The sequence below is a fragment of the Polyodon spathula genome, chromosome 8, assembly GCF_017654505.1.
Source record: "Polyodon spathula isolate WHYD16114869_AA chromosome 8, ASM1765450v1, whole genome shotgun sequence".
NCBI classification, from domain to species: Eukaryota; Metazoa; Chordata; class Actinopteri; order Acipenseriformes; family Polyodontidae; genus Polyodon; species Polyodon spathula.
Window position 1 is genome coordinate 21,113,995 of NC_054541.1, and position 21,924 is coordinate 21,135,918.

Genomic DNA, 21,924 nt, shown 5'->3' on the forward strand with positions numbered 1-21,924 from the left:
GCTGCCCGCACTGCCAAATAGTTCTGAGAGACCCTTTAAGGTGCTGGCTTCATATTTGCAGAATTTGAAAGACTGCTAAATGTGCTGACCATGCTATTGACCTGACCTAATACAGCTTCTATACTAAGGTCAAGTGTCTTTAAAGCTTCTGTGTAAATATTTGGTGCACAGCAGGTGTTGTCTAGTAACATTTCACTGCCACTTTTTTTTTTTTTTTTTTTTTTTTTTTTTTTAACCCTTTTACAGATCAGATCACACTGGGTATATTCACTTACTGTAAACAGCTGCAGAGCTAAATACCACTATATTTAAGTAATTAATGTATGGAAAAAGTTTTTCAAATCAAACAAATCAAATCCAACAGTTTATCTTAGCATCTTCAGTTTGATTCAGTCAAGTTCATTTTATCAACTAGAACTGCAACTCCTAAACGTAAGGAGAGCTTCATGCAGTAAACACCAAACCCAGCACCAGAACATGGGAGGTTTGCTCTTCCACCCAATCTCCCGCTCAGTACTCAATATGAAATGGATAATCCTTGTGCTCCACACCACTGCAAAAATAAGACAAAACAACTTATTTAGAAGGAATTCATTTGGTTCAAACTCATTTCCAAACAAACTAGACTTTGACAGTAACATCTACTGAATTGCATGATATCGAACCGCTTAACAACAATTACATAATTAAACATGCCATATGTATGTTTAAAATAACACCAATGGCTGGTTTCACAAACTACTATTAGCACTAATCTTTGGCTGCCTATCAAGATTCGTGAAAATCTGGGTCTGTTAAATCAGCCATATGATGAATAAAATGAATTATTTGTTATGTTGGATACCTTTGAACCAGAAAACCAACCAAAGCATCATTGCAGTGGTCAAGTTCCTCACTGATTGAGTCTTTAAACTGAATATCAAACCTTCACCAACCAAGGCTGTAAATTAAATTCCCCCCTTTTTATTAGCATTGTAAAGAACAGAAACGTTTTCCCGCCCCTCTGAACCTGTGCCAGAGCAAACAGGTAGAACGGATGAATCAATAAAAATGCTGAACTTTGGCAGAGGAGTCAGGATCCAATGAATTCATAAGACAATTTGACGTGAAGACCCGAAGCATAACCGATGGGAAATAAAAACAGTAAAAAATGACTTAAAATAAAAATATCTTAAAAAAAATTGAAACTATGTTGAAGATATTGCAAGAATACATCGAACAAATCAGGAAGTGAGGGAAAGTTATGACTTCTGTTTTAAACCCTACAGCCTGTTCATAGCACGCTCTTAAGCACACGCACTGCTGGTGAAGTTTCACATACAGCTAACTTACACAAGCAAATTAAGAATACAAATAAATATTATTTTTGCAAATAAAACTGCTTAGGATTTCCAAAAAAAATTGGCTTACTTTTTAAAAATCTATTAGCGATCTTATCAGAGGCTAGTTATTTGAAAGAACAACTTTTGAAGTTGGCCTACATTTTTCCTACATAACGTCTTGCAACAAGCCAACCTCTGAGTGTTCATTTGGCAGGAAGTTGAGTGGTCGGGTACACCAGTGCTGGCACACAAGTAAGTAAAGAAAAATACATCTACAGCCAGTTGGCAAAAAAAAAGCTAGGTTGTTCAATAATGAACTGGAATCCCATTCAGTCTGTGATTGCAACATATTACAAAAATACATCAAGGATAAAATTATACAGACTTACGTTCTGCTTAAAGAGTAAGTATTGGTGTTCTGAAAAATATAGCATTACATGTCCCCAGGTCTTGCTGTAACTGTTTAAATAGCGTACCTGTAATTGTTCTTTTCATTGTTAACATCCTGACAAATTTAAGCTATTTTCAAAATGTCCGCTCCAGTGCACTGACAGTGTAAGGATTATTGCCCACATTGTCAAACAGGTAACACAGCAACAACGATCCATGATGTGGTACGGAAAAGAAAAGCCAGAGCACTTGTTTTTATTTTTTTAAATCGCATTTCCTGCAGTGATTTAGAAGACAGATCTCAAACCCCAGTGCACTAGAGCAGCCATTTTGAAAAGAGCTTTGAAACAGACTTTAAGGTTACAAGTGTAAAGTTGTCAGGATGGTAACAATGAAAACAGAAATGGCAGGTACATAACTTAAACAGTTGTAGCAGCACGTGGGGACGTGTAACACTATTTTTTCAGAACCCCGCTATTTAATCTTTAATGAATCTTTTATTATTAAACTAAGCCGAGACTTTTACACCTTTAAAGATTACATTCTTACCAGTGCATTGGGAAACCCCTCCAGTTCCTGTTAAAGCTCAGGATGTTTTTTATGTCTTCTCCATCAAGGTCAAAATCAAAAACCTTGAAAAATTCAAATAACAATGTTGCATTATGAATGTAAATATGGATGTATTGTATTTGGGGATTGTTTGGTAGGAACAGGGTTTTAACGCCATATACCTCAAATAACAATGTCTCCCTACTTCCCTCCATTGTGGAGCTAAACTAATTTCAACATTCAAGACACATCAAAATATCTATTGAAAACATTTTGTTATTTATATATAATTTGGAATCGTCAAATATTATATTTTTTTCTTCTAATTTTCTCCCCAATTTGGAAAGCCCAATTATTTATTTCAACCCAGCTCACCCCCACGCTCGGGAGAGACAAAGACGGAAATACACGTCCTCCAAAACATGCGCCATCAGCCGTCTGCTTCTTTTCACTCTGCAGGCCCACCAGGCAGCCACCTCAGAGGTGCAGTGTCAGAGAACCACGCAGCTCTGGACAACTTGCAGGCAGGTCCGCAGGCAGACGGCCAGTCTACAGGGGTCACTGGTGAGCTGAGGACACCCTGGCCAACCTAAGCCCTCCCCACTTGGTCGGCACTCAGCCAATTGTGCGCTGCCTCCTGGGAACTCCCATCCACGGTCAGCAGTGGAATAGCCTGGACTCAAACCAACAACCTCCAGGTTATAGGGTGCATCCTGCACTCCACACAGAGTGCCTTTACCGGATGCGCCAGTCTGGATGTCCGTGAAAGCGTTTTATTTTATTTTTGTACTACTGCATATACCAAACATTTCACTAAGCAAGATTAAATTCTGAGCATGACATTAACCCTGTTGTGCCACCTCGCCCAGAAAACACAACCATGTTTTAGTGGTAAGACTCAGCAAAGCAGGGAAATGTAAAGCAGAGTAATAATTATGACCACCTTTTTAATTGTCCATATGAAATGTGATTTACAGTACAAGTACAACAGTGTATATGTTATATACATTATCTGATTAATAATTAGTAGGTTTTGTAATTACCTTGAAATTCTCTTCAATGCGCTGGGGAGTAATTGACTTTGGGACAGAAATGATACCCCTCTGAATTTGAAAGTGGAGCAGAACCTAAAAGACAAACCCCATCACATGTCAAGGAAGCCACTGATTTGTCTTCTCAATGTCATATTCTTTACATGGTTAAGAGGGACCCCATTAGCCCACAGCAACGTGACTGATGAGGCGAGTGGTCCGACATCTCGTATTAAGCTAGCACAGGCCTGCAGGTGGCAGTGCCAAGGTACAGCATTGTTATAAGTACTGTAAGTGGCAGGGTGATCATTACTCCTCACTTAGCCAGGCTGGCATCTGTCTTATGACGTTTGAATCACCCTGTATAATGATAAACTGTTCATTGTTAGTTGTGCGTGTGTGTGTTCTGGCAAGTCAAGGTCATGTCTCACCCTCTGCATATTCCCCAGTTAGTTGTGAATATGCATGTGGAATGCATACTGTTTTGTGACTCTTACCTGCCTGCTTGACTGTATCATTTTAAACGTTGTTTCAAGGGCTTTCCACTAAAAACAACAACTTGGTGTATCCCATTAACATAAGAAGTCGACCAACCTCCGTCCCCCCCTGTCCCCCCCTGTCCCCCCTGTCCCTCGTCCCTATAGCTGGAATGACTCATTAGTAAGCTGAAAGCTGATGCTATACAGGCAGGGTTTGCAAACACAATACTTCAATTTGAATGTCTAGAGGCCCTTCAGCTTTATCTATGTAAAAGTTCTTGCACATTATCCGAAATTAAGGCAAACACAGTTCCTACACTAGCTCAGAGGTGAGGTAGGATATATATGTAAGAAAGAAAATCAACACAAAGCATCCAGCTTATAAGTGGATTCAGCACAAAAGTTCAATATTTACCTGAGCTGCAGTTCTTTTGTGCTTTTCAGCAATTGCCTTGATTTTACGATCTTCCAGTAGAGAGGGGTATTCTGGTTTTGCCCTTCATTTAAAAAGAATATATAGTACAGTATAGATTTAAATTAAATGACATATATACATTCACACAGAGTAATACATTTTCACCTGCAGTGGAGATTTAAAAACATGTAATCATATGTAATTGCCTATTTCCACTTTGTCATATCTTGTACCACTGCAGGATTTAGTACGTGATCAGTTTTACTCATTGTAAATGTTTTCTGCAGTATACCATGACGAGAGAATAGCAGAGCCAGGTAAGATCAGGAAGTGGTACCAAAAGTGAACCATTGACATTTGTTTTAGTATTGGTTTAGGTCTGATACACCCTATAAATGTATTATTTTGAACAACCCTATTACACCACAGGTATTCAATAGGTGGACAGCGGTCTGAATCCGGACCGGCAGTATATTTTGACTGAACCACCAAGTTATATGTTTTTACTTGCATTTCACATTGGAAATGCTGTGAAGTTCTGAAATTCACTTAAGAGAGCTTGGCACGGGAAGGTACAGTAGGTGTTGCTGTGATAGTCGGTAGAAAACTCAGTGAGCGATGAATGAAACAAAATGTACAACAACAGTATTAGAAGTGAAACTGTGTGTTGGCTGCTGTGGCCTGTTTTGAAAGCGTCAGCCTTTCCCTTCTCTATGGCTAATAAAACAACCATCATTAGTAATTTTTTTGCAAATACACAATTAAGATGCAATTTTCATGCTTTATGGTTCGAGTCTGAGAAAACACACTTGAATACCAAACAAAGCCCATTTTTGTTAAGTAGCCTTTCTAAGCTGATTAAAAATATTAACTGTAAAACATTTGCTATAATGCTCTTTTTACTAACACTTCTGACTGAATGTGTATTTGTGCTATTCTGTTGCGTACTCCTGACACAGGAAAGCACACAGTATTGTTCTGTACCGTACTGCCTGAGTTGTATGAAAGCAATGGAAGCACAACAGACAGAACTCCGGCCATGACAGATCTAAACTTCCATGATCCACCAAAATATACAAAACAGGAATGAATATGCTGCTTGTATTGGTGAATGAAAATGTCACATTTTGCGATCCAAGTCAGCCTTACAATATATGTAATTAAAATGTTTCCTGTCTGAAGTATCTGCAGGTCACATTATATGCGCGGATATTCCTTCTCCAAGATGAATATTATTATTGTCAGCGTTCTCTTTTGACTGTTGCAAATCTTTGCACCTCTGTATTGCTCTTACTGAGCTCATCTGTAGCTCCAGGCCTTGGGTACCTGCCACTTCTCCCACTTACACATTATAAATGTATTGAATGTAAAATTACAATATTTAGTACTATTTGTAGGTGTTTTTATTTTCTATATTTTATCCGCTACTATCATGATAATTGTTGTGTAGTAAGATACTTGGCTCACAACTATCGTATCATGGAAACGTACTACCGTTTCATCCCTAGCTGTAACTAAGAATTTTGGAACGTCACATAAAATAATGCCCCTTTTTACAAATTTCACATCAACAAAACATTCAGAGCAAGGGTTGATCCTCTGCACCTGGTCTTTGTTCCAACAATTTATTTTTGACCCAATCAAACTCCCAATCCAGACCCTATTAAGGTAATGATTTAATTTTACCTGTTAAACCTGGATTTGAATAACTCTCCAGCACCTTGTCTGGACACCCCTGTTATAGAAAATGCCTCCTTACCATGGTCTGTCTGGGGATCCCAGGGGACTGTATGCTGTGAGCGAGATCCCCTTCGACTTGCAGTAGTTCAGCAGCTTCTCCTGAGTCAGGTACGGGTGGCACTCAACCTTGAACAGACAAAGACATTTTTAGTAATCTTGATTTTTTTTTTTTTTGTGCAAGACATAAAATACCAGTAAATGACTTTTGACACACCCTCGGCAGCTGTACCACAATTAAGCATTATTAAAAGTATTTTAATAAGTACCTGTGATCAGATTTTAAAACTAACGGAGGTCCAATGCTTGCTTTCGCGCCAAGCTGATGTAGCCTAAGCCTTATGAAACAATGTAGCGTGATAATGCAGAATGCCTGCCTCCAATTGAAGCACTTGTTTATCACCAGTACTGTACTAATTACATTTCACGTATGCCAGCACTTGAAACTACATCAACTAGAATAAAACACAATCATTCATATGGTCTTTACATAGAGGGCCTTTTTTTATTACCAAATATAACCAAACTTAAAAGTTAGATATTCTATGGTTCAGTGGATGTTTGTAGCTAAGAAAACAATTCCTATAACATAATGTGTCGTTTTGATTCTAAATGATCATTTTTTCAGATAGTGTTTTTAAATTACTAGCATACCTTTTAAACCACTGTTTAAACCACACACTTTTAATTACGTATATTTTAAATGCATTGCAAAAACAACTAAATCTTACATAATTTGGTAAGCAGGATCTTGATATTTTGTTGTTGATAGATTGCATATAAAAGCCTCGATGCACTGTGCTGACACACAGACCTAGACAACCTTGTCCAGCATCATGAATTAAAAGCAAACTTGGACCAGAACCTTCCCATGCGTGAACCACAACACAAATGGAATGGATCATCACATCACACTCGCTTACATTACTATTCACAAACACCCACAGTAAAATCTGCCTCTTTTAAATCCCTCTGTTTGATAGCTCTATGCACTGAACTATACCTGGTTGTTGGCCGGTTGGTACTTGAGACCTGGTTTGTTTAGCAGAGCCTCTATCTGTTCATGGTTGAAGTTGGAGACCCCAATGGCTTTCACCATTCCTGCGTCCACCAGCTCTTCCATTCCCTGAGGACACAGAAATACACACCTGTGTTGTTTTTTTAATGTTATTACTCTTATATACAGTGAATTCCTCTACCGGTAATTGAGATAATAGTGCGTCTGTACAATGGATTTGTTTAAATAATGGAATTATTACAGTAATATTAGTAACATGACATTCCCAATCTAGATATCTCCAGAAACAATGTCATGCAGCCAGTGCCGGTTAGAACATTTGGGGTTAGATTTGATAATAAACTACTTTATTTGATCGAAGTGCACCTCACAGGGATATACCAAGGCTTGATTCTTTTAACCTTCAACAGAACGCCTCATGGAAGATCATTTTTGGTTAAGAGCATTTTAAAGCTCTGGTGAATCACCCTGGATTGCATAAACCACACATGCATCTCAGGATTCAGTAGATCAGGTCAACCCTCATAACACAGAAATTTGAAGAATTCATATTTTACTAATTATTATGTGACATACGGACAGGAATAATTGTGTCCAACACCTGGCCTGCTGGACAAGGTAGTAGACACCCCATAACAGATAGTACCAAGAGGCAAGTGCTAGGGTGGAGTTGGGGAGGCGGAGGGGTGCAAATGAATTCAGCACAATAAAGGGGTAAGCTAGTAAACTTCACTTACTACTGAAAATAAATGTATTAATTAAATATTTTTAAGAAAATACAAACACTGTGAGGAACATCTCAAAAAGATAAATTTGACAGACTGATAATGCTTCCAGTACTCCCACATTTTGAGTCCTCAATATCTAGTGATAAGGAATCTAAAATGAATCTGAATGTTTTTTGCCAGTTCAGTTGCCCAGGTGAGGCCAACAACAAATGCATAAAATAAATGGGTCACACTTTATTTTAAGGGCTGGTTTTTATTATTAACTGTTAAGAAACAGCTAATAAACATGTTAATTTATTTTCTGTTAACTGTTAGTTAATAATATATAATAGGCCAGCTAAAACTGCAAACACCAGAGCCCTGTGGATGATCAATCAAACACCAGAGCCCTATGGATGATCAATCAAACACCAGAGCCCTATGGAAGATCAATCAAACACCAGAGCCCTATGGATGATCAATACCCAGTGGATCATATGCTTGAAATCGGTTCAAACTGTGGTGTGTGGGCCGGGACAGGGCAACTGAGCACAGAGTGAATAAAACAGAGATGCTCTTCAGCATGATAGAATTTTAGGACAGGAAACTGAGCACAGAGTTAAGAAGACAGGAAAGGCTCTTCAAAACAATGGAATTTGTTAGTGAGATTTTGTGAGACATAATAAAACACATACAGATTTTTGTTGTATCTAAATGTAAAAATGTGCATTCTAGGTTGCAGGAAAGTGCACATTTTAAAGTTAACTTTTCAAAGATTCTCTGGAGGAGGGGCAAGCCCCAGACCCGAATGGAAGCAGGTCACTTACTACTACACTATGAGCTGCTTGCTCTCTTATTGCCCAACAAGAGCACCTATTTCCATCTCTCAAATGTTAGAGGGTATGACATATGTTGCTGTTACACTACTCACAGAGACCAAAACATGATAAAAAAAAACCCTTAACCTGTGAAAGTACGTTGAAGGATAAGTCATTGCAATAACAAACGTGCTTGGTTTGCTTTACATAAGCAGTTTAGGTGGTAATGCTGAAGCTGGGATACCTATTCAGCAAAATATGCATTTCGGTGACCAAACGAGTTGGATCGATTCAACCCAAATAATGTCCAAATAATACACACCGCTCAACCTTCTTTCCAGGGTCCAAGCTTCACTACAATACAGAACTGAGAAATAAATACAGAGGAACATAACGAACAAATCAGCACTCCAAATAAAAATTACTGTAATATGCTTTTGTTTCCTTACAGCCAACTTAAATACACAGCCAATGTTTCTCACTTCATATTTCAAATAGATGAATAGTATTTTAGCAGTGCCTGCACTGGCGTGTACATTAGACTACCACAGAAGCACATCAGTTCAATGCACAGTACTGCAGTCTGTAGTGTAGTGCAGCGCAACTTTACCTTTTATGTGGAGGTGGGCCTCCCCGCCCTCTCGGTGGGCCTATCCACTGGGATAAGCCACAGCCAGAGGTTTTAGCATCAGGGAATCCCCCTGGATTTCATCAATCACCTATTTTTAGGGGTATCCCATGATAAGCACGTGCTGCCAAATATTCTAATAATCCCCTGGGTCAGAGGGACAAATATAACAACCACTTTGTAAGATATTGAAAGTATAAATCACTGAACTTACCTCCCAGGTGTCTAGAAAGCAGGTATTGTCTGACAACGCTAATCCTTTGTCATCAAGAGGAAAGAACTCGCTGCCCGCCTGAAATAGAAACAATGGAGCAATTCACATTGACTTAATGTTACTTTGATCCACCACTGCAAAGATCATTTAAATAGACCGGAATTAGAATGTGTAGTTACTGGAATTAGAATGTGTAGTTTTGTGTAATTTGTAGTTTGTATGTAGAGGGTAACTTGGCATGTCAAAAAGCTGTAGAGACAAATTTACATTAGCTAATATTGCCTGTTAACAAGAGTAGTCGACTTTTGTTTTAGAACACTTTAAAAAATGTGTCTTTGGCCCCACCCTCTCATGTTTATTGGATTAGAGACATCACGCAATTCCTCAAACTTGAAAAATGTTTCTACTGTTATACTACTGTTGCTGCTCTTGAATAAAGAAGAAGAATTAACACAACTCTTGGAAAGTACGCTGCTGAGTTATGCTGTCGAGCTACCAGCTCTGGAGGACAAAGCCAAGCCCTACAATGTCTGCATGAGCTCACTAGGCACCTGCCCAGTAGGGGGCACTGTAGCACAATGAGGAAAAACAGTCCTTGGCAATTTTGCCTCCTAAGCCCTTGACTGTATGACTCACCCAGTCCATCACATGCTTGTGTCTTTACCGTAAACCACTTGTGGACCCCTATTTCATATTATTCTAATTATTTACAGTACATGGCCTGAAACAACTCTTAAGAATACTGTACAATATACAATAATTATGACAAATATCTCAAGATATTTGTAAAAACTGCTGTAGGGTGTTTTCAGGCTTGGTTTGGGGTTTTAGGCAGTTGGCAGTTACTGTGTGCTGTCTGACACTGAAACTGCCTGTGATAACGGACCTCAAACTATATAGAAAAAGAATAACATTCTGTAGCTACAACTACTACAACTCCAGGTCACACGGTTCAATTAATACATGTCTTAGGTCTGTGTGTGTGCAAGTAGAAAATCACCTTGAATCCCATAGGCCAATGGATGAGGTAAAGATCCAAGTAGTCAAGTTTGAGGTCAGACAGAGTCTGCTGGCATGCTTGCTTCACCAGGGACTTCTTGTGGAATGTACACCACAGCTATCGGGAGAAAATGTGTTTGATTCACCATGACTTCTTGTGCTGCAGTCGGATCTCAAACATAAATATAGGTTACAATATTTTCTGTACAGAGTGGAAGAAAAGTACACTTACTCTGTACACAGGACCAGAGCTCTAGTACAGGCTGTTTTGCCAACCAGTACAATTTTTAGAATTCTAAGTTTCTGTTCTGATCTACGGACTACTGCAAAGACCTTTACCACAAGTATCCAATAATATCGAGTAAATGGTGATGCAAAGGCAATGCTGTATATTGCACAAGGCTGTCTCTACCTTTTCTCTGCTGGGAAGCTTAAATGAAGAATTAGCAAATTCCAGAACATCATTGATAAATAAAGGGCTATTCACTGGGCAATTCCTAGAAGGGGTATGTAGCAAGGACAATGTACTGTCTCTGGCTTCTCAGGCACATGCCTGCATCTGCAGGAAAGAGCCAGACACTCCGCCTGTGACGCTCTGCCAGCTATGTTTTGTTTCCAGGGAATGGCAGCCAGGGATTGGTCCGCTGCGGATCCCTGACCAGCAGGTGCAGGTGTCCTGGTGGAGCGTCATGCTATACAAGGCGGTCTGTGTGATGACCATTGTGACTGAGTACTGTAAGAGAGGGGGCCACTGGGTGTTTAACCATGGCCGCTTTGTAAACAAAGAATAGCGTTTAGTTTAGCAGATTTTTAAATCCTGCTGAAAGCAAACGGAGTGTGAGTCGGAGCAGCACTTCACCATCTACAGGACATTCCTAGCTGTGTTTTATTTAGCAATTTTGTCTTCAATATGTTTACACTCCAGTTTGTGTAGATGCACCCGCACGGTGTACCAATGCCGATACCATCACATGGTTTTCCCTGCTCAACCCCGCCTAGTAGTTACTATTGTTGGTTCCCTAGTGGTGGACATCTGTAATTGTTTCTGAGAACAAATACTGCACTTATAAATATTGTGAATAAATCCCAGGTGTCTGTGCGGCATTGCAAAGTCAATTCCTGTGTCTCTCCCATCTGTCAGTGGGTGCCCACGACCCCCTTTTCCTAGAGTCTCTCTCAGATTAATTTGCCCAATCGGACAGAAAATTAATCTACAGTAACTTCAGTTCTAGTTGCTTGCCACTGACACTAGATGTCAGTAGCTCTTACTTCTGTAAAGACTCTTTGGCTGAGGTAGCCTATTATGTCTATGTCATACAACTAGAACTGAATCTACTTGCTCTTCAACATTTTTTAAGTGACTAAAGAAAATTCTCAAGTGCAATCCTACTGTTATCATGCTGTTTTAAACAGAAGAGAGAAGGGGCAGGAAAACAAGATACAGGTAAGCTTTAGACATGCTGGCAAGGGGAGCAACTGGTATGTACAAAAGTGATACACATTCAAAAATATTAGTAACATCAGTTTGTGCAAGGGCTATTTCTAAAATCACAACACCGCACTCTAGAGTGTGTCGTTGTGGAATATCACCGCTTTTCCCGTAGATTGAAGACTCTCAGATTAGCCATCACAACGCATCTGAAGTGTAACGATAACCCACAAAGAAACACACCCTGTTGTACTATATTGCTTAAATATACATCAAGCTAAATTATATTATTATAATATAGCCTGTTGTACACAGAATAATAACCACAGTACCTTGCTGACAATGAAAAGGTCCTCCCTCTTCACAAGTCCTTCTTTGATCTTCTGCTGGATGCCCTCTCCTACTTCATTCTCATTTTGATAGACATGGGCACAGTCAATGTGGCGGTATCCGGAGTCAATGGCTAACTTCACTGCTTCGGTTACTTTGCCTGGTGGGGACTACCAATAAAAATGGAAATAAGTCCAAAACGTAGGCCTAGTTTTTTCATATTTTTTTTTTTTTTTTTTTTTACCATTTAAATGTTTTATTCCTCACTGCATAATTAACATTTGACTTGCCTGTTTTAAAGAACCAAAATAGTTTCATTCAATGAAAGGGAGGCAAGTAATAATGTTTATAAAGGGGTCAAGCAACCCCCCTTAGTCCACTCTAACAAGCTTGGGCACAGTGCAAGGCTGAATCAAGTTTTACTTCTCACATTCTTCATATCTCCAAAATCTAATACAAGCAATTCTCTCTTGCACCAAATACAGCCATCCCAAACTCCCAAAATGTTTCTAAAAAAGCTTTTTAGCACTTCCAATTGCGGGTTCAATGGGAAGTATTTTTAAGACAGAGTTTATGGTGAGTAGGTTTTCTTTTTCGGCGAGTCTGTTTCTTTGATCCTGCATGTTCACTCAAGGATACATTTCGTCACTTGATGACTTTTGACACCGCTCGCTGGCGCACGCGAATTTCGAAGCCAGATGTGCAGTTGAAAGTAAATTTCATAACTTTGAATTAAGTGCTTGTTTGTTTCGTGGAGACAATGGCATTGGGCAAACCATCCAAGTAGTAAATGAAAGTATGATGCTTTAAACCAGACTGGGAAAAACAGTTAGCTTTCACTGCAAACAGTGGTAAACCTGTGTCTCATCTGTAATAAATCGTACTCACTGTAGCCTGTACAACTCAAGGCGAGCAACCTCAAATGTCACGAAAACAGATTTTCATCTGAATATCCTCCTGGGTCAGGCTTGAGGCAAGGGCTGCTTTCAGGGGTCAGTAAAGAAGATGATTCAACGACTCAAGCGAGTTTTGTATGGCAAGCATAGAATATTGCTCGCGGCAAACATTCTTATTCAGATGAATGAATCTTTTTATAAAATTGGAATGTTTACACTAGACTAGAGAATGCATGTTTAAATGTTATATTGCAGGTCTAAAATTTATATTAGATTTACATATCTTATGTCTCGTCATGAGGAGGTACTGTAATCCCCTTCAAAATAAGTACATTGCATTTGTCATCTACAAAGCTCAATAGTATTTTTTTTTTTTTAAACTCAGCATTCAGATTTTCAAGGGAAGAGTTTGTCAAAAAGAATCCTTACAAAAATGTGTGTTTTTATGTGCTGTTTTTGGTGAAATCAGGTCAGTTATTGTATTTTGCTTCATAATAACTGAATATATTTTATTTAAAGTGTATAAAACATACAGTATAAGAGAAATAATGGAAAAAACACCAGTGTTACACTTAAAGTTTAATACAATACAATACAAATTACATAGAGGCTGAAGGGGGATACCTGACAGGAAACATACCGTTAAAGTAAACAATATTTTGAGATTTTTAATGAAAGGGGGGTCCGGACTCCCAGAACCCCACTCCTGGATCCGCCCATGTTTAACTCAAAGTAAGTGTCCTGTGGCTCTCGAAATTTGGTATGCGGCACGTAGATTCAGGAAGTTTGGCCACCCCTGATCTATAGGCTTACTTTGCCACATCAATAAACCGTTTCTTTAACTAACAGACCTTATCACCAAAACAATGGGTAGGTGTATTATTATATCAGGTTCTTACCAGCGGTGTAGTGCTATATGTGGAGGTGAGGGGTCGCTATCCCGTCCTCGGTCGGCTGTTGAATAAATAGCCCGGACTCGAACCGGCAACGAGCTAACGCAGAGCGCATTTGCTGGGTGTGCCACTAGGGGGCGCCGAGCTCCATATATTAATAGGCATAAAACAGTTTAATGTTCTATACGTGAAGCACAGAAGCGGACTTACTATAAGCTAATATTGTGCGATTGACAGGCTGGTTTGCTATTTTGCCTGAATTTTTGAATTACAGTACTTTAATTTATATTTATTTAAAAAATACGTAATATTATTAGTTGTTTAATAAATATGGATTAAGGCGGCGGGCGGGCACGAAACCAGAACCTCTCTGCCTTGAAGCATAGCGCTGATACCGCTGTAAGAAAGAGCCAGCTCCTACGAGAATACATCACCTACCTGCCCTGCTGCTGCTTTCCCCATGCACTATTTTAAAATAGGAATAGTTTCAATTTAGTGATCTAAAACGATATGTATATGTTGATCTTATGATCACGTGAATCCATCTAGTGGCTCTACATTAAAAAACATATTTAATTTAAATTGTTCTGGACCCTTTAGTTGGTTTGAGTTCATTTTTTAAGTCAATTCCATTTGTCCACTAGATGGTGCTGTTTACTGATAAGGTCTGTTGTTTGCTTAAGTTCCTATTTCCTGAAAAGAAGAATCCTTGTTAGCAACAGTGAAAGTCGCTCTGTGGAGCTGCAGATATCATCGAACTCCATCCTTCTTGCAATTATTTGTAGAAGCATTGTCTTTTTACTCAGTTCCTAACACTGTACCTACAAACTGGTGTCAATAAAGCATCATTCAATACTACAGTTACTGGAAAGAGTTTATCTATCTGTTAAGCTTAAGAAGGGGACTCTTTTGCGAGGGCAGAATAGTAAAAAGACATTCTCTACGGTAATTGCAACCTCCGGTGGACAAGATATCCAGTCTTCTCTACTCCTCTGTACACATCCAATGCAAGATGTCAGCTTCAGAACATATGAGCCTTGCAACCAGGTCAGAGTGCTCACGTTCATCTAAGTCATCAAGACGCTCCAGCAAATCTGCAGCAAGCTTGGCTGCATTAGAAGCTCGCGCCAAGGCTGAAGCAGCACTAGCAAGAGTATCATATACACAGAGAGAAATAGAAGTGAAAGTGAAGAAGGCCCAGCTTAAAGTGGAGGAGACCCGCCTGGAAGCCACATTAGAGGCTCTTCAGCAGGAGAAAGAGGCTAATGTATTTGAGACAGCGATGGATGCAGCTGATGTGCCACAGCTGTCTGGGGTTGACGACAACAAACAAGGCTCAACCTACCATTCTCTCGAGAGGGCTGAGAAGTATGTACAAGACCAGCAAGCCTATGTGAACTACCATCAGCCGTCAGCGTACAAGGAAGTCTCACAGCCAGACGTCAAGGTTGAATCGCCTCCCCCAGTTGATCACCTGCAACCACGACTACATCCTCTCTCTCGCGCCCCCACTCATACTGGAGTGCCAGCCACCTCAAGACACCCAACGACTCATCAGAGAGCATGTGGTGAACGTGCCTAACCCCACCTACAGGCTCCACACCTCACAGTCTCCCAGGTGCTACGCAGGTGATGACGGCCAGCCACCTGGTGTAGAACGTCATCAGTCCAGTGGGACCCATTCTGATCGTGCCAATGTTGCAGATCTGGCGAAGTTCCTAGCACGCCGCGACCTCCTCACAGCTGGACTCACCAAGTTCAACAACAAGCCAGAGAACTACTGGGCTTGGAAGTCAACATTCTCCAACGCCGTTGAAGGCCTCGACCTAAAGCCCAGTGAGGAACTCGACCTACTAATCAAGTGGCTTGGGCCAGAATCAGCTGAGCATGTGAGAAGAATGAGGTCCGTCCATGTCAATCATCCTGCTGCAGCCCTCAGTGTGGTCTGGCAACGGCTAGAGGAGTGCTATGGGTCTGCTGAAGCTATGGAGACAGCCCTCTTCAACAAGCTTGAACGCTTCCCGAAGATTTCCAATAAAGACCCCCAACGTCTGAGAGAGCTGGGTGACCTTCTCCTCGAGTTGGAGGCAGCCAAAGCTGAAGGTTACTTACCCGGCCTGTCCTACCTGGACACTGCAAGAGGCATCAAGCCTATTCTGGAGAAGCTCCCTTTCAGCATGCAGGAGAAGTGGATGTCACAGGGGACCAGATACAAACAGGTGCATGGTGTCAGCTTCCCTCCCTTCTCGTTCTTCTCCGGTTTAATTCGTGCAGAAGCAAAAATGAGGAACGACCCAAGCTTCATCACATCCACTTCCAGCGCAGCGCCGCCTAAAGGAGAGAAATTCTCAACGAGAACGGCGAGAGCCCCTATCACAGTGCACAAGACAGAAGTGGACAACGCCATCCAGAAAGATGAATCCAAGAAGGAGGACCCTAACAAACAATGCCCTATCCACAAAAAGCCGCACCCCCTGCGAAAGTGTAGAGGCTTTAGGGAGAAACCCCTAGAAGAGAGAAAAACCTACCTTAGTTAGGCAAGGCACTTCGTCGAGAGGAACTTTTACGTCGACGACGGTCTCGTATCCCTCCCCACAGAGAAGGAAGCCATCACTCTTCTTCAGAACACTCAAGAGATTTTGGCCCTCTCCAACTTACGCCTGCACAAGATCGCCTCTAACAAGGCAGAGGTCATGAGAGCCTTTCCTCCAGACAACCTAGCTAAGGGGCTGAAGGACCTGGATCTGAGTGTCGACTTCCCTCCCATGCAGAGAAGTCTCGGGGTGAGCTGGGACATCGCAGAGGACGTCTTCACATTTCAGGTGTCTTCAGCAGAGAAACCATACACTAGACGTGGAGTCTTGTCGACGATCAACAGCCTGTTTGACCCGTTTGGATTTGCCGCCCCGGTAAGCATTCGAGGAAGGTCTCTACTCAGAGAGCTCACCATGGAGGCTTGTGACTGGGATGCCCCTCTCCCAGAAGAGAACCTCAAGGAATGGAAGCTGTGGAGAGACTCACTGAAGGAGCTTGAGCAGGTCAAGATCTCTCGCACATACACCTCTACCTCTCTCAGCCAAGCACACAAGAAAGAGATGTGCGTCTTCTGTGATGCCTCCACGAACGCCATCGCAGCAGTAGCTTACCTGAAGACAACTGATGCCAGTGGGAACATAGATGTTGGCTTCATCTTTGGTAAGGCTAAGCTCGCTCCACGTCCTGAGATCACCGTTCCAAGACTCGAGTTGTGCGCAGCTGTTCTAGCTGTGGAAATAGCAGAAGCAATCGTCGATGAGATTGACATCCAACTCGATGTTGTCACATTCTACTCTGATAGTAAAGTGGTCCTTGGTTACATTCACAACGACGCCAGACGATTCTACTTATATGTGAATAACAGGGTGCAACGTATCAGGAGATCTACCAGCCCACAGCAGTGGAAGCACGTCCCTACTGACCAGAACCCTGCTGATCATGCCTCAAGATCAGTCCCAGCAGGCAGCCTGACTCATAGCACATGGTTGACTGGACCAGCTTTCTTGTTCAGGTCAGCAGAGCCAGAAACCCTTCACACACCTTTCGACTTGGTTGATCCTGGATCTGACTATGAGATCCACCCCAAAGTTGCTTGTCACGCCACCAATGTCTCCAGCAACAAGTTAGACCCCAAGCGCTTCGAAAGGTTCTCAAGCTTGCAAGCACTGACACACGCAACAGCAAGGCTTGTGCATGTTGCTCACTGCTTCAAGGTAGGCAGCAGCTGCAAAGGATGGCACGTCTGCAAAAAACCCTGCTCCACCGAAGACCTGGATCAAGCCAAGAATATCATAATCCGCAGTCTGCAACACGACGCCTTTCAAGAGGAATTGGAATGCATCAGAGAAGGTAAAGCCATTCCTAAGCAGAGCCCACTCTTCAGTCTGTGCCCCTACATTGATGATTCAGGCCTACTGAGGATTGGAGGACGTCTGTCCCAAGCAAGCCTAGGTAAAGATGAAATCAATCCTCTCATCCTGCTTGGACGGAGCCACATCGCGACTCTAATCATCCGTCACCACCACGAGCAGGTCCACCATCAAGGGCGCCACTTCACCGAGGGTTCCTTGAGAGCGGCTGGTCTGTGGGTCATCGGTGGAAAACAGCGCGTCAGCAGCATACTCTATCAATGTGTCATCTGCCGAAGACTACGTGGGAGGATAGAGACTCAGAAGATGTCTGACTTACCTGTGGATCGCCTCAGCACTGACCCTCCCTTCTCTTTTGTTGGGTTAGATATATTTGGGCCATGGATGGTTACAGCACGTCGCACCAGGGGTGGACTAGCAAGCAGTAAACGCTGGGCTGTGCTGTTCACATGTATGAGCACCAGGGCCATACACATTGAAGTCATTGAGTCGATGGATTCCTAAAGTTTCATAAATGCTCTGCGACGGTTCCTTTCCATCAGAGGACCAGCCAAACAAATCAGGTCCGACTGTGGTACAAACTTTATCGGGGCCTGCAGAGAGCTGAAGATGGAGGCCGTTCAGAGTGACAAGGAGGTCCAAGAGTACCTGAGTGACAAAGGTTGTACTTGGGTCTTCAACCCACCACACTCATCTCATATGGGAGGCAGCTGGGAGAGAATGATCGGCATTACGAGGCGCATCCTGGATTCCATGCTGCTGAAGGTGGGTCCATCCAGGCTTACTCACGAAGTCTTGACTACTTTCATTGCGGAAGTCTCAGCCATCGTGAATGCTCGTCCATTGGTTCCTGTGTCCACGGATCCAGACTTCCCCCTCATCTTGACGCCAGCGACACTCCTCACCCAAAAGGTTGCTGTAGTTCCTCCTCCCCAAGGTGAATTCAACGAGAAAGACCTCTTCAGCCGGCAGTGGAGGCAAGTTCAAAGCCTTGCCAACACCTTCTGGCACCGCTGGAGAAAGGAGTATCTTCCTACCCTGCAGAGCCGTAGGAAGTGGCAGAAAGAGAAACCCAACCTTAAGGAGGGAGACATTGTGATGCTGAGAGACAGTCAAGTGAAAAGGAACGACTGGCCCATGGGCATCGTTGTGAAGACCTTTCCTGGCAGAGATGGGAAAGTAAGAAAGGTTGAAGTCAAGACAGCAAGACAGGGGTCATGCAAGACCTTTCTGCATCCAGTTTCAGAGATTGTCCTACTCTTCTCTCCAGAGACTGATAAGTAACTTTAAGTTCTAGTGTTAATGTTGGCATCTTTACAGATACCAGACGGGGAGTGTTCTGGACCCTTTAGTTGGTTTGAGTTCATTTTTTAAGTCAATTCCATTTGGCCACTAGATGGTGCTGTTTACTGATAAGGTCTGTTGTTTGCTTAAGTTCCTATTTCCTGAAAAGAAGAATCCTTGTTAGCAACAGTGAAAGTCGCTCTGTGGAGCTGCAGATATCATCGAACTCCATCCTTCTTGCAATTATTTGTAGAAGCATTGTCTTTTTACTCAGTTCCTAACACTGTACCTACAAACTGGTGTCAATAAAGCATCATTCAATACTACAGTTACTGGAAAGAGTTTATCTATCTGTTAAGCTTAAGAAGGGGACTCTTTTGCGAGGGCAGAATATAAATTGTTCCGGTATCAAACATTTCACTGTAAGAAACTAGTTTCTGAGGGCAGTGAACTTTGTCTTGAATGCATTGAAGAAGTAAATTTAAAAAATAAATGGTGTCTTACCTTCCATGTTCCGAGTCCCAGAACTGGCATCTTTGCACCGGTATTCAGCAATATATGAGTTGCCATTGCGAGCTGTTAACAAACTGAAAGCTGTAAAGACTGGAGCTACCTTCTATTACAAATGTCTTGCACAACACGATCCGACTGTCAGTGCAATGGAGTACCTGGGTTATATACAGGAATTATTGAGGGTAACGCCTCAGCTTCAGAAATTTGAACAACCAATACACACATTAATGAAACATAATGGGTAAAGTCTTTCGCAATAGGTTGCACAAATATTTACAAGCACACAGGCACCTCACATACAATGACACCGCATAATTTGAGACCATCACCAAAAATACACTTTTTTTATGCTTTTCTACTGCAGCAAACGGGAGATTAACCCAAAACCAAAATACGTGTAAAATTATACCAGCACAACGCTTGTGGTCTATATCTGCTTCTGTGGTTTTCACTTAATTTCTCATTTGATCAAATTAGTAAAATGAAAACGTATAGGATTTCGATTTAAAACAGGTTCTAAATACATTTTAAACGTCTTTAAATAACGAATTCCCTTCCTTCGTACACAGTATGGGAGACTGGGGTTGGTTGTCCCAGTGCTCATAGCTATGAAACTAGATGGCGCAGACAGGTGATACTAACACTGATATGTGTTCTATTGTCTGGAAGTCAACTATCTTGTAATTTGAGGTCAGTTGCATCTAACATAAAGGTTAGAACATATTTCTTTTTTTTCATACACAAAGTAAAAACAAAATGCATGTCTTGTTAATATGTTATAACTGTTAGTAGTATTGGAGTTTGTTTGAACTGGTGGCCATGTTAAATAGAACCAGATACTGGCTATCTTTTGGTGTAAAAACAAAACCAGTAGGTTCTCCCAGTAGTACTGAGAGAATTAAATTATCATGTAAAGTCTGGTTGGGGCAGGTTGTTACATAGTTTTGGGGGTTGGTTGTCACATGTAAATATGAAAGGTCGGTCCGGTGGGTTTTTTCAGCAGTGTTATGTTGTTCCCACTTAGTTGTATTGTGTGCATAATTTTCATCCTCTGTGCAGCTTCGGAACCCCGTGTTCCGGTCGTATTTGTTTATACAGCTGTTATTGCACGGAATGGGAAATGAAAGGTGGATTTTTTCAATAGTGATATGTTGTTCCCGCTTAGTTGTATTGTGAGTACCATTTCATACTCCGTGCAGCTTCGGAACCCCATGTTCTGGGCGGTTTTGTTTATACAGCTGTTACTGCACGGAATGGAAAGTGAAAGGTCGGTTCGATGGGTTTTTTCAATAGTTTTCTGTTGTTCTCACTTAGTTGTATTATGTATATAATTTTCGTCGTCTTTGTACCTTCGGAACCCAGTGTGCCTGGAGCTTTTTGGTGATAAAAGAAGGTTCTTGGCAGGAACGGGTTAATGACAACGCATTATTAAACGGTTCTGATCTGGTAGTATATTCTCTTCACGCCTGTGTAACTTTCTATGCAGGTTTTTTTTTTTTTTTTTTTTTTTTTTTTTTATTTAACGCAATTGAATAAATTAAAGTACCGTTCCTGGCCGTTCCGTCTCGTTTCGGCTTTTACCCCATCCCTATACAGAATAGTATAGAATAATAATTAGTAATGAAATATGTAATCACTGTTTAATAGGAGATTCTTCAGAGATTTAGCAAAAATGTAAAGTGACATGTACAAATCGACGGACAGACATTCTCCAAAGTGTAATTCTCTTCACAGAGGATTGTATCATCAGCGGGGGAAAATAAAACAAAACTTTGAGTCCAGCTTACTATTCGCGCTATTTCTTTTCAGTTGTAAATAGCAGATGAAGGTGTGTCTGAACTAAGATCTCCCTCCCAAGATTATAATGATTACATTTGTCATAATCTGCATGTGTCGCAGTTGGAGTGTAATGCATTATAATAATGACCATGCACTTTAACTGTTTCAACAAATCAGACAGGTGGATATAACCTTCAACAGCGGAGTCAGTCAGGTGCTGGTGTGGTATCATTATGACCTTGATCAGCATGTATATAGCCCTTATAAAAGTTTACCACAGTAGATTTGCACAGCGATCTTGCAGTTTCTACACACTTTCCAGTGGTTAATATGCATTTATCATTTTTTCCTGGACTTTGGTTTCTGGGATTTATAAGGCTTACCTATGTTTTATTACACATGCATGCTTTTACTGTTATATGTATACTGTATACCTTTCACTTACAGCACCAGGATTATTAGGAAGGTAGGATGTGCTTTATATTTCAGATGGTGTCTGTTTGGGAACTCAGTTTATTTTTGTAATTACTAAGTAAAAGCTGCTGCAGTGGAATTGCAAAATTCAAAAGTGAAAGCACAGCTGCAAAA

At 41.3% G+C, this 21,924-nt stretch overlaps 1 protein-coding gene across 2 annotated transcripts; it reads right to left on the minus strand.

Annotated features, from left to right (window-relative positions):
• Nucleotides 1-217: 217 nt before the first annotated feature.
• LOC121319591 (aldo-keto reductase family 1 member B1-like) lies at nucleotides 218-19,693 on the minus strand. Of its 2 annotated transcripts, none has more exons than XM_041257181.1 (10): nucleotides 19,549-19,693; nucleotides 12,069-12,236; nucleotides 10,309-10,404; nucleotides 9,309-9,386; nucleotides 6,927-7,049; nucleotides 5,946-6,052; nucleotides 4,187-4,268; nucleotides 3,305-3,388; nucleotides 2,262-2,344; nucleotides 218-553 (listed from the first exon to the last, which is right to left on the minus strand). In XM_041257181.1, the coding sequence occupies exons 1-10, from the start codon at nucleotides 19,612-19,614 to the stop codon at nucleotides 511-513; spliced, it is 930 nt and encodes a 309-aa protein (XP_041113115.1). In that variant the 5' UTR covers nucleotides 19,615-19,693; the 3' UTR covers nucleotides 218-510. The 2 variants fall into 2 exon arrangements, with proteins under 2 accessions (XP_041113115.1, XP_041113114.1); XM_041257180.1 differs by having other exon boundaries at nucleotides 219-553; nucleotides 10,309-10,425.
• Between the last annotated feature and the right edge of the window lie 2,231 nt (nucleotides 19,694-21,924).

Bases quoted from the DNA above. Each gene is read 5' to 3' on its own strand.
- LOC121319591 (XM_041257180.1), bottom strand. From the start codon at position 19,614: ATGGCAACTCATATATTGCTGAATACCGGTGCAAAGATGCCAGTTCTG. The intron at 12,237-19,548 runs GTAAGACACCAT...TTTTATTGGTAG, and splicing joins TGGGACTCGGAACATGGAAG to TCCCCACCAGGCAAAGTAAC. The intron at 554-2,261 runs GTAAGAATGTAA...TTATTTTTGCAG, and splicing joins AGGGGTTTCCCAATGCACTG to TGGTGTGGAGCACAAGGATT.